At 35.3% G+C, this 12,184-nt stretch overlaps 1 protein-coding gene and 1 pseudogene across 1 annotated transcript; both read left to right on the forward strand.

Annotated features, from left to right (window-relative positions):
• The first annotated feature begins 6,120 nt into the window (after positions 1 to 6,120).
• LOC132182387 (F-box/kelch-repeat protein At3g06240) lies at positions 6,121 to 8,059 on the forward strand. The gene is made up of 2 exons (XM_059595622.2): positions 6,121 to 6,256; positions 6,710 to 8,059. The coding sequence occupies exon 2, from the start codon at positions 6,785 to 6,787 to the stop codon at positions 7,928 to 7,930; it is 1,146 nt and encodes a 381-aa protein (XP_059451605.2). The 5' UTR covers positions 6,121 to 6,256; positions 6,710 to 6,784; the 3' UTR covers positions 7,931 to 8,059.
• A 1,089-nt stretch (positions 8,060 to 9,148) lies between these two features.
• LOC148585844 (F-box/kelch-repeat protein At3g06240-like) lies at positions 9,149 to 11,001 on the forward strand (annotated as a pseudogene).
• Positions 11,002 to 12,184: the final 1,183 nt, after the last annotated feature.

Genomic DNA, 12,184 nt, shown 5'->3' on the forward strand with positions numbered 1-12,184 from the left:
GTGTGGGGATCACTTCAATACGTTGCTTCTTAAGTGTCCACATCACAACATGCCTCAAGATGATCAGGTACAAGCTTTTTATGAAGGTTTAAATGATATTAACAAGGGTATTGTTGATTCAGCTTGTGGAGGTGTGCTGATGGAAAAGAGTAGTGAGGAAGCCATAGAGCACTTTGAGACTTTGGGTGAACACTCCCAACAATTCTCATCCAAAGGGGGGCAAGGAGTAAAGAGTAAGGGCATGTATGAAGTGAACATGAGTGGTGGACCCCCAAATTAGATGAATGTTGTGGAAAGAAAGCTGGATATGACTGTCAAAGCCATGACTGTTCAGAATGTCTCACCTAGTCAATAAGCCATGCAACCTCAGGTATGTGCTTTATGTTTTCATTTTGATCACACTACTGAGACTTGCCCCTTGTACTCATCTATAGATCAAGCGCAAGTAAATTATGTGGGACAAAACAATTATCCTCCCAAGAACAATCCCTACTCCAACACCCACAATTCAGGGTGGCGAAACCACCCTAATTTTTCATGGAGTAACAATCAGAATACTCTGAACCATCAAGGGCAGCAGAGGAACTACCAACAAGCAAGCCAACTAAGCCAAGAATCAAAGCAGAATGACTTGGAGAGTATGGTACGGGAATTCTTGAATGATCAAAGACAAATCAATGCAAAAACTGATCAAGCAATACAAAGAACCAAGCAAGCTATGCAAAGATTGGAAGTCCAAATGGGGCATGTAACGACCTAGATTTTAAAACTCTTATTTAAATAATATTAAATAGATTAAAAGAATAATCAATAAATTAGAACAATGATATGTGGATTAATGATATTAAATAACTATTTAGTGTTAAAGGTATATTACATTGATTTTGACCTCTTTTGTATATCACTTCAATTCTAAAATTTAGTTTCACTAATATGTTTATGGGCATAATTAAACCCAATTTAGTAAATAAATTATTTATATTGGCGTTTAGTGAAGTCATAAATTAATTTGAAGCTTTTTAGTTTTTAGCCTAGGAAACAATGTCTTAATTTTCATACTGTCTAATGAGATTAAAACTGCTAAAGAAAGATACCAAGGCTAGCCACCTTTGTTGAAAGCTTAAAGTCTTTTAGTAATGAGGGTTATGGGAAATATCATGATAATAATAATTTAATAAGCCAAGTGGCCAAGTGGGAATGCAAGTAGTTAAAGCCTAAGTTGAATCGGAAACTTTGTACAGGCCAAAAATAGACACAAACGAACTCAGATGAAGTCGAACCAAAAATATAAAATGTTTGTCTCGAGTCCTCTATCTACTCTCAAAATTTCATGTCAATCGGAGTACGTTTGGACATTGAAAAATGGATCGGGATACACTGCCCTCATTTTGGACGAAAATACTAATTGGTATAGAGCATGAAATATGGACTAGGTTCATTCTTTTGGTTAAATACATCTCAACCATTAGATCAAATGTGTAAAAATAAATTTTAACCATTCATTCTCTTATAAATAGAGCCTAAGCTAAAGTCACTTTTACTTGAGCTTTTCATTTACAATCTTAGAACAAGTAAAATTGTTTGCTCCTCCTTTCATTTTATTTCTTAGTTCTAGTCAAATACCATATAGCTTAGATCTTTCTTGTAGTGTTCAAGTGTTCTTATTTTTCAAAACTAGCTACCTAGAGAAGATTTGGTGGAGTTTTACTTCTAAAAATTATTGGGTAAGTGTTTCTTGTGTAAATATCATGATTTATTGCTTGTATCCCTTGTTCTCATTTAATTGTTTAAGACCCAATAAGCGTATAATGTAAAATAGCATAATATTTACAAGTGAATTAATAATAATGAGTTAGTAGACAAAATCAATTAAGGGCTTATGATATTCTCTATATATTATTTACTTTACAACTTTTACATTCAGTCATTTCTTTTATTGTCATTTAAATTTTGATTCATACTTTGGTAGGTACGGACCATTGGTGTCATCCCCGAAATATGAGTCATGCTTTATATATATTATTTATAATACTAGTTTGTATTTAGTGATATTGGCCATTAGCTTCGTCACCAAAAATGAATTCAGGCATAAAGCTAGTTATAAGTGACTATCTTAAATTAATAAAATAGAATGAGAAAGTAAAGATAAAGTGACGGATAATAAATAAATATAAAAAGATGAGGGTGTTTAAACAATGATATTATTGGAGAATGAACTAAATATTGTTTGTATGTATGTATTTATATGCAGAAGTGGAGCAGAATACTACACTAAGGAGAGTAAGTATGGATATACTTACTGAGTACTAGCTTTGTTTTATTGTTATAGGAATTCTTATTTTGTCTTATTAATATAATTTTGCAATACGACTGCTGCATAATGTATCTAATAAAATGGGCTGATAAGATAGCCACCTTGAGAACAAGCTGGGTGGATTGCCGCGAGGAACAAGCTGGGCGTACGTCCGGTTAGTGAGTTAGGCAAATCGGCAAAAAGCTTCAAACTGTGTTTTAAGGTTTCTAACCTACTGAACAAACACATGCATAGAATGAAAATTCAAAATCATGCAATACAAGGAATCGAAGGGGCTCTTTAAACTCTTTTTGAAAACATTTCTTTGTTTTGTAAGAAAGGGTGCAAGAACTTTAACATGGTGCCTTTCAAGCTTATAACAATAGAGAAACAACAAGAACAACATCAAGAGTATAAAAATGGGCAAGAGGTTACCTTAAGAAATGGCAAGAACACAAGCTTCTTTTCTTCTCTCTCTTAAATCACAAAACTCTCAAAGAGCACTCACTTTGGTAGTTACGGAGATCCTGGGGGTCAAAGAATGGGTTCAAGGGACGGTGGGGGGTTAGTATTTATAGGCTAGAAAAGTTGAAGGCGCTACCAACTATTCTGAAAAGTAGCGGACGTTCGGTACTATTAGGGCGTACGTCCGGTACTGTTTATTCAACAGTCCAAAGGATGCATCGTATGTATAGTCATTAACTAGTGGTCCACCCAAAAGTAGCCTACGTCCGGTGGTCCCCTAGCATACATCCGGTACTAGAGACAAGAGCGTACGTCCTGTACTACTGGGCGTACGTACGGTCAGAAAGGGGTGGGCTTAGTTTTTGCCTCAAAAGTTCTAGGAATCTTGGTTATGTGTATGGGTTTAGGTCTTTCTGTTATGAAACCTTGTCCTATATATAATCTTTTAATTGCTCTTTGTGGAAAGCTTTTTAGTAAAGACGATTGTTTTATCAGGGTATTACACTCTCCCTTCCTTATAGAATTTCGTCCTCGAAATTTGGTTTTAGTAATAAACAAGATCCTCCTGGTAAATAGGGTTTCCAAAAACAATTAAAAGTTTGAATAGAATTAGTCATAAAATAGATATTTGATTAACAACCCCTGTTGATGCGTGTCTCTATTTCTGTGAAATTTGATTCGATTTCCGTTAAAAAAAATTGATCACTCATCATGTATTGCTGCCAAATGAATGAATAAGAAAAATTTTACCTGTTAATAGTTAATACTTCTTTGTTGCCAAACGAAAGATAAATTGAAATTTTGTAGCATTGTAAAAATATAGTTAGATTTGAACGGTTTAATTTCAAAATAATGATTGAGAGTTTAAGAAATTTTGCAAGATAAAGTGAGCCTCATTCAAAAGATACAAACTATTAAAAATGTCTTAGCTATGATTTTGAATATAAGTTCATACTTCACTTACAAGTTATGAGTATTTTTCATAGACTACTGAAATGGCTCATATTATCTAAATATTGCTAATATGACTATTTTCCTTTTCCAGCAAATTAGCTTCACACCAACTAAAATACAATATGTGTCAGAGTAAATAGCAACTTCTTAATATTTACTGAGGTTGCCATTTAATGTAGCACACTATATTATTATTATTATTATTATTATTATTTGTCACCAATCCATCTCTTCGCTAGCACCATTTTCTCCCACTTGCTAAACAACAATTTCCTTATCACCGATTCTTCGATTACATTTGGGATTGCGATTAAAGAAAGCAATCATTTGAAAACATGAAGAAAAAAAAAACCACGTTCTCATGTAGCACGTTTAGAGGTACTTATTCGGTTATTCCAAAGCGCACGATTTTAAAGTATGATTGTGTAAAACATGCGTTGTAATAGCATCATTTACCACGACAACATGTGTTTTAATAGCATCATTTACCACGGATGCCCTCATCAAACCATGAAATTTTTATTAATTGAGAATTAAAAATAGGAAAAATGAAAAATTAGTTCATGTGATTTACTTGAATTATAATTAGTTTTATGTAGTATCAAAATGAACTTAGAGATCCTTAAGAGCATTCACAATGGAGGAACCAAATTTTTATGCAAAATAACTCATCAAAACTCACTTTATCTAGTTTAGCTAATGAATCTTTAAAGACATCATACATCCGATTAGCTATATTTTTATTTATATCATTTAAATATATATTTTTTTACTCTTTATTGATTCTATTTTTATTTCTTTTTAAATTTCATATTTTACTCTTTATTTTTTCAATGGTAATTCGTTTAACACAATAATTTTTCAATAATTATTATTTTTAAAATAATCATTTTTGTAACTATAATATTTTTGAAATGATTGTATTTTATAATAATTATATTTTTCAAATGTCGTATTTGCCAACATTAAGTATGAAAACCATCTTCTTATAGTAATGTCAATCATATTTATGAATATCTTCTTATTAAAAATTGTGAAAGGATATTCTCATAATGATCTCTTGAAAAGTGGGAAAATTAGTTTTGGAAAAAAAAAAAGAAAATATGTGAGAGAAATAATAAAAATTAAAATGGCTTCTTTGAAAGTGCTGCTACATGTACCTTTTTTTTTTTGCTAGTCCAATCAAACATTCATTTTGCATTTTTTTTTTTTTGCTAATCCAATGTGGGAGTTTTTTACAAATCTGATTAGCCATTTTAGATAAAAGTATCATTTGACTCCTCTATTGGGAATATTCTAAGGCATGCAAAAAATAAACAATTTGGTACCCACATTCAAATTTTGTCAACTGAATTAACATGAAATGTTAAAGCTAATAAAATTTTGTCAACCGATACCGTGAAATGTTAAAGCTAATAAAATTATGATAATTGTTCTATTTAAGTAAGTGTTACATTAACAGAATATATTAAATTAATGGATAGAATTTGACTTTAGCCGGTAAAGATTATATTGTTTTGGGTAAAGTCCACTTAACTTCCTCAAATTACCACCCTAATGACAATCTATCTTCAAAACTACAACAACAATGACAATGTACCTCAAATTTTAACAAAATGATGAAATTACCCTTACTAAAATAAAAACAAAAATACAAAAATTTATTTATTTATTTATTTTTCAAATTTTTAAAGGTATTTTTGTCTTATTGAAAATTCTATGGGGTAATTTCGTCATTTTGCTAGCATTGAGGAGTACATTGTCATTGTTTTGATAATTTGGGAGGTAAATTGTGGTAATTGATAGTTTGGGGGTAAATTATCATTGGAGTGGTAGTTTGAGGGGGTTAAGTGGACTTTAACCTATTGCTTTTTTGGCGTACCTCTGAGTTTATTTTGATATCACGTGAAGCTAATTGCAAATTAAGTAAATCAAGTGAATTGATTTTATATTTTTTCTTTTTTTGAAATGGCACTATTTAAATTTTTGTATCGACAAAACAACCAACCCCACCGCCATACAACCTGTGTACTGTGAGTCTTACTATGCGGTTGCCAAAATTTGGCAGCCTAGCGTAGGATAAATATTAAAATAATAATAATAATAATAATAATAATAATAATAAAATTTTGTTATTTTTTTTTAAAATTTTTATAAGTTAATATTTAGTTTCTAATGCCTCAAAATTTATTTTTGGATTTAAAACTAAAACTTAAGGGTGATAGGTTAATCCTCTAGGGATGGTATCACCTAAAAAAGATTCAGTTATCTTAAATTTGATGCTAATACCTCAAAATTTAGATTAGGATTTAATATCTATTTTTTCAATTTAAAAAACAATTTTTTTTTTTTTTTTAAAAAAAGTCGACTCTTGGCTGCCTCATCGGCCTTCTCAGCGGGAAATCTCTATTCGTGTACTGTGTAGTTAAAGATCCACCTCTCTGTTTTCTTTCGCACAAACACACGAAACAGAAGCACAGCCTTCGTCCATTGCAGGCACAGAGAGAGAGATTTAGAGAGAAGACGAAGAGGTGGATCAGCTAGGTGAGTTTCTTTCCTCCGGTATTAGTTTTGATTTGCTTCTCCTTATGCTTTGTTAAAGGGACTAAAATGGCTGTGAGAGGATTTTGGATTGATGAGATTTGTTTTTGGGGATTGTTCGGGTTTTTAACCTAATGGAAGAATGAGTAATTTTTTTTTTGGGGATTTTCTCATTTTTGATCAATTGGGTGGTTTTTCTTCCAAATTTTGTTTGGGTTTTGATTTTTTATACAAGGAATGGGCCAATTTGGTGGTGATTTTGTGGATCAAAATCTTAGTGTGAGAAAATGGGGTTTAGAGAGAGAAATTGGCTGAGTGGGCGAGTGAGTTTGAGAGAAAGAGGAAAATTTCAGGAAAAAGAAATTCGTTGGTGAGGGAGAGAAGAAAGAAGAAAAAAAAAAAAAAAACTTTTTCCTTCAACGACTGATTTCAGTGATTTGTTTTCCTTGTTTAAAGGTCACTCGCTACAGTTTGCGACTTTACTTCCCTCTCTTGAGCTCTGCGAGTGCAGCTCTCTTCCATTGCCTCACGATGTCAGACGGTCTCCCATGCGAGGTTACCATCGACATCATCTCACGACTGCCAGTGAAGTCCCTCATGAGATTCAGGTGCGTTTCGAAGGCATGGTGCTCTCTAATCTCCACCCCCCACTTCATCTCTACCCACCTTAATCGCTCTCTTTCCAACTCCCAACATCCACCCTGCCTTTTCCTCAGCCATTACGACAACAAACCCAACTATTCCGGCATCATGCACACCCTCCTGCTGTATCTCGATCAAGAAATAGAACAGAAAGGGGATTTCTTTAGATACCCATCAGATCGCATAGAATTTCGTGGTATACACCAGAGAATTGAGTATGTCTTGCATTTAGTTGGTTCATCTAACGGCCTACTTTGTCTTGCCAATAGGGTTTTCAATAACGAAAATGAGTTATGTGTTCTCTGGAACCCTTCTATTCAAAAAGCCATATCCCTTCCAGAGCCTAATATTGGATTTCACGATTCGTTAAACCATTCTGTTGGCTTTGGGTATGAGCCCATGACCGATGATTACAAATTGGTGAGGCTTGTGTATCTCCGAGGCACTGATAATATTGCTTTCAACAATGTTCCACCTCTGGTTGAGATTTATACGCTTCGAACCGGCATATGGCGCTCTATTACGGCCCCTGGTCCTCCCTACATGATGAAGATGTCGTCCTCATCAGTTTTTGTGAGTGGAGCAGTCCACTGGCCTGCACACACTATACGGGGCCAGGGCGCCTTTTGCAATGTAATCATGTCCTTTAATATGAAGGATGAGGCCTTTGGTGAAATGGCTATGCCTGAGAGTTTACAAGGTGTCACCAGCTTGAACGTTGCTGTGGCGGTAGTTGATGGGTTGCTTGCGCTTGTCCCTTGTAATGAATTTGGCAACAAGGCGTCTCAAGCCGTGTGGGTGATGAAAGAGTATGGAGTAGCTGAATCTTGGACAAAGTTATTTGATATTGACATTGGGGGATTTCGCAGGGTGATAGGCACAAAGAGTGGTGAAGTTCTAGTTAACAAGGCTGCAAGGTTGTTTTCTTTTGGACCTAGTAGCGGAGGATATTTGGAACTTCCCATTTGTGGCCTACATGATATTTATTTGGATACTTATGTGGAGAGCCTTGTTCTACTGAATGTAGTGGACTGAGTTCCTGGTGAATACAGCAAATACTTGTGCTTGATGTAGGATTATGAATACTGTTAGAATTTCTATTTCAATATCATTATTTGTATGAAGTTTTATGGTGAAAGTAAAAACTGTATTTTCCATTTTGCATATCGCTTTATAAATCCCATACAAAATTCTAATCGATTTGTTGGTTCAAATTGGTTGGTTCACTATAAGTTCCCCATTCAGATTGCTTAATGTTTAATAGTTAAAATTTCCAGCGTTTCACATAGGTCAAGAAATTATGCACTATGCCTTGGAAAGCATGCCTCTTCATCTTTTCTACTTCCATCTGATGGTTGATACTGCTTATTGTTTGTTTTTTTTGGGAACATTTCATTTCTTTGTATTGAACATATGATGGTTCATCTTTTTCTACTTGCAATTCTGTTATATGAATTTTCTAAACATGCCTCATATTGAAATAGGAAGCCTCAAATGAATATCTGAGATTGGACTTGTTGAGAAACAACCATTTGGTTTTAGTATTTAGAGAGTTGCATAAAAATAATTACACAATACAACTGCAAAACATACCACTTATCAACGGAAGGAAGTAAACAATATGTAGTTGCCTTGCCAAAATAGCATGTGGTTGGCCATATTAGTTTCTCAAATAGTTCCAAAAATCACTCATATTCCAAAATTAGACCCCTTCACTTAGAAAGAAAGATTTTCTTTTAGTAAGGGTAGTCTTCACACTCATCTATCATACTCATTTCACACCGGTTAACATGACGTGTTTTAATTGTTTTCACATGTTAGTTACTTAAAAAAAAAAAACGAAAGAAAAGTCACTTTCTGTGTGGCGATTATAAATTTTCTGAATGCTTCTTTCTTGCATTTCGTCAAATAGCTACTCTCCTAACACAACATAACTCTCTAGACATCAATCCTCTTCCCGTTCCCTTATGCTGAGCCCTATAAATAGAATTCTAGTCTAATAACTAATAACTGCACATAACTGCTGCCCCATATTCCCATTATCCCAATAAACAACCCATGTCATCGTGCAATGAGAGTAACGTGACCTATTGCTCTTCTTATGAAAAACAAAGACAACTCCAACTACAACTAGAATGCTAGAGAGTCGGAGGATGGCAACAGAAAGGTTTTATGCCACTGCGAAGTTGTTAGATTCACGAAGAATAGAGAGGTATAACCCAATGGGAGCCATTGCTTCAATGCACAAACGATATGTCGGACTATCTCCCAAAGACGTGGTCATTGAAATTCTCTCCAAATTGCCGGTGAAGTCGCTCATCAAATTCAGGTGTGTTTCCAAGGCATGGCAGTCTCTAATCACCAGCCCCTTCCTCATCGCCAACCTCCTCAATTGATCTCTTTCCGATCCCCAATACCCACCCTACCTTCTTTTCCACCGTTTCGACGACCAACTCCAGAAAGAGCGCTTCACCCTTCATTCGCCAGATGACCCATTTCCTCAAAATCAATCTTGGGAGGAAGAGGAAGGAATAGAATAGAATAGAATGGGGGTTTCTTTGCTGACCCATCAGGTTTCATAGAATTGCATTCCCCTTGCGCGAGCACCAAGCTCAGCTTAGTTAATTCATGTGGCGGCCTTGTTTGTTTAGCCCACGGTTTTCTGGAATACCACACTAGCTTTATTTTCTGGAACCCTTCTATCCAAAGAGCCATATCCGTTCTGGCTCTAGTATTGGGTTCAAATCTGACTTGTTTCAGCTTCTCCATTATTTTGGCTTTGGGTATGACTCCAAGAACGATGATTACAAATTGGTGAGGCTTGTGTATTCCCAAGCTAAGGGATTTTATTTTCCACCCCTGGTTGAGATTTATACGCTTTGAACGGGCGCATGGCGTTCTCTTATGGCCCCTGGTCCTCCCTACTTCATCAGTGTTTTGTACTTCTTGAATTGGTCCTTACCGGTTTTCTTGAATGGGAAAGTCCACTTGTTCGCATTCACCCCAGAGCACCATAGTCGTGTGATCGTGACGTTCAATATGGAGGATGAGGCATTTTGTGAAATGGGTATGCCTAAGAGTCTTGAAGGGGCTCAGAATTTGGACTTCTTTGTTGGGGTATATGATGGGTTGCTTGTGCTTCTCCCTCGTGGCACTGTGAGCGAGTTTCACTCCTTGTGGGTGAAGAAAAGGTATGGAGTACCGGAATCTTGGACCAAGCTGTTTCATATTGACATTGGGGTAGGATTTGGATTTGATAGGGTGATAGGCTTTACAAAGAATGGTGAAGCTCTACTGAACAAGGATGGAAGGTTGTTTTCTTACGAGCCTAGTAGCCGACGAATCTTGGATCTTCACAATTCTGGTGAAACTAGGTTTTTGGCTTTGGATACTTATGTGGAGAGCCTTGCTCTACTGAATGTAGCAGATGGAGATCAGGGAAGGCAGGGGAATTCGTCTGCTGGTAGTTAGCACATAAAGAATAGCAAGGGCGAGATACTTGATGCTAGTTTTGCATTGTAGTTGTGTACGGTTTTTCAATTAGTGTGCTTAATATGATGCTGTGGATATTGTGCTGAAAGTACATTTATTTCTTTCCAATGCCACTTTTAATTTACTTTGTTTTAGGTTATGTGCTCAAGTTAATCTTGTTTCTATCCTCAAACCAAAAAGAAGTTCCACTAGACTGTAACATGTACTATGATGTTGTTCTACTTCCATCTAATGGTTGCCACTGCCTATTGTTGTTTGTTTACTTGGATAATGGGGCTAGAGTGGGGTTTTTTGTTATGTCTTTTGGGCGTTGGGATGAAGGTGAGGCTAAGTTTATTGCAGCACCAGGGACGTTTGGTTTGATATTCTGTGTTTTATGGTTGTTTTCATTGTTTTGATACTTGAGAGTTATCTTAGATTCTATTTCTGCAAGCATGTGCTTGCTGAATGCATTATGTGCATGTGGGCATTGTTTCTATAACAATGATAGTTTATGTTCCAATGGCCAGTACCTGTTGGGGCTGAATTCTCAAAACCATGCTTGTTGAATGTCTTTGTACTTAGCAATACAGAGTATCAACTTAGTGCATTATGTGCTTGCTGAATACATTATGTGCTTGCTGAATACATTATGTGCATGTGGGCATTGCTTCTATAACAATGACAGTTTATGTTCCAAGGGCTGGTACCTGTTGGGGCTGAATTCTCAAAACCATGCTTGTTAAATGTCTTTGTACCTTAGTAATACAGAGTATCAACTTAATGCATTATCTTATGTGGTGAAAGTTGGTTTCATGTATACTTTTGAAAATATTAGAGTCATTAGCTCTTCGGTGTCATTTTGCTCATGTGCTTTTCCATTAGCTCTCCCCTGTGCTTCCTTTTGTTTCTCAATTTTATATCCTATCAGCTTAGGCCGTGTTTGGTTTCTGAATGTGGGAAACTATAAGAAAAGGGATAAATTCAATAACTTCCTCAACCTCAATCTTCCATTTTCCACGGCCATACCTCAATCTAGCTAGTCCACTTTCTTTCTATCACCTTGTTGATAATGAACTTAATTGTTTACCATTGGGTAAAGGTTCTCACCAGAATATGTTGTCACTCAGAAAAGGGAGAATTTTCAGGATAGCATATAAAAGAGGCACATTTATCCTTATTTGTTGCATCAAGGTTAGAGGCCTTGTCGAGTAAATGTACACTTTTCTCTTTGGCAAGATCTGAAAACATGCATGTAGGGTGTGATATGTAGATAATGTGTTATAATTTTTCATACTGAAAGCTACCTGTTCTGCCATCTATGTTGAAAACCACATTAAGCTGTCTTGAATCTTTTCTTACATATTTGATGTTTTGTATTTGAAATACTTCTTTGGTTGTCTCTGTGAGTAGTCAATTGGTCTGTCAGGTTTGAGATTTAAGTGATGATGAATGTTGGAGTAAACTTAGTGGAGCTCTAATATGCTTGATGGATCTCTGATTATGTGACTGTAATATAAACAAATACATTAGAGCCAGGATTATGTGAAGTATTGTATACTAGGTAGCCTGTAAATCTACTTCGTTATCTCTTTAGTTAAGGGGCAAGCATGCTGGTATTTTCAATGGAGACAGGGTTTTAACGTGGGGGAGATATTATTAGTTATTAGTTGTCGGTTTCTAAGAGATCATTTAATAAGTCACTTCTCTGTTCAATAGGCTGCCCTTGTCTTGTATTATGAATTTTAGAAAAAGTAAAGTATATTTGGGTACATATATGTTCTCATTATATTCTATTTTCGAAAAATGTGAGGAATA

This window comes from Corylus avellana, chromosome 5, assembly GCF_965113065.1.
Source record: "Corylus avellana chromosome 5, dhCorAvel1.hap1.2, whole genome shotgun sequence".
NCBI classification, from domain to species: domain Eukaryota; kingdom Viridiplantae; phylum Streptophyta; class Magnoliopsida; order Fagales; family Betulaceae; genus Corylus; species Corylus avellana.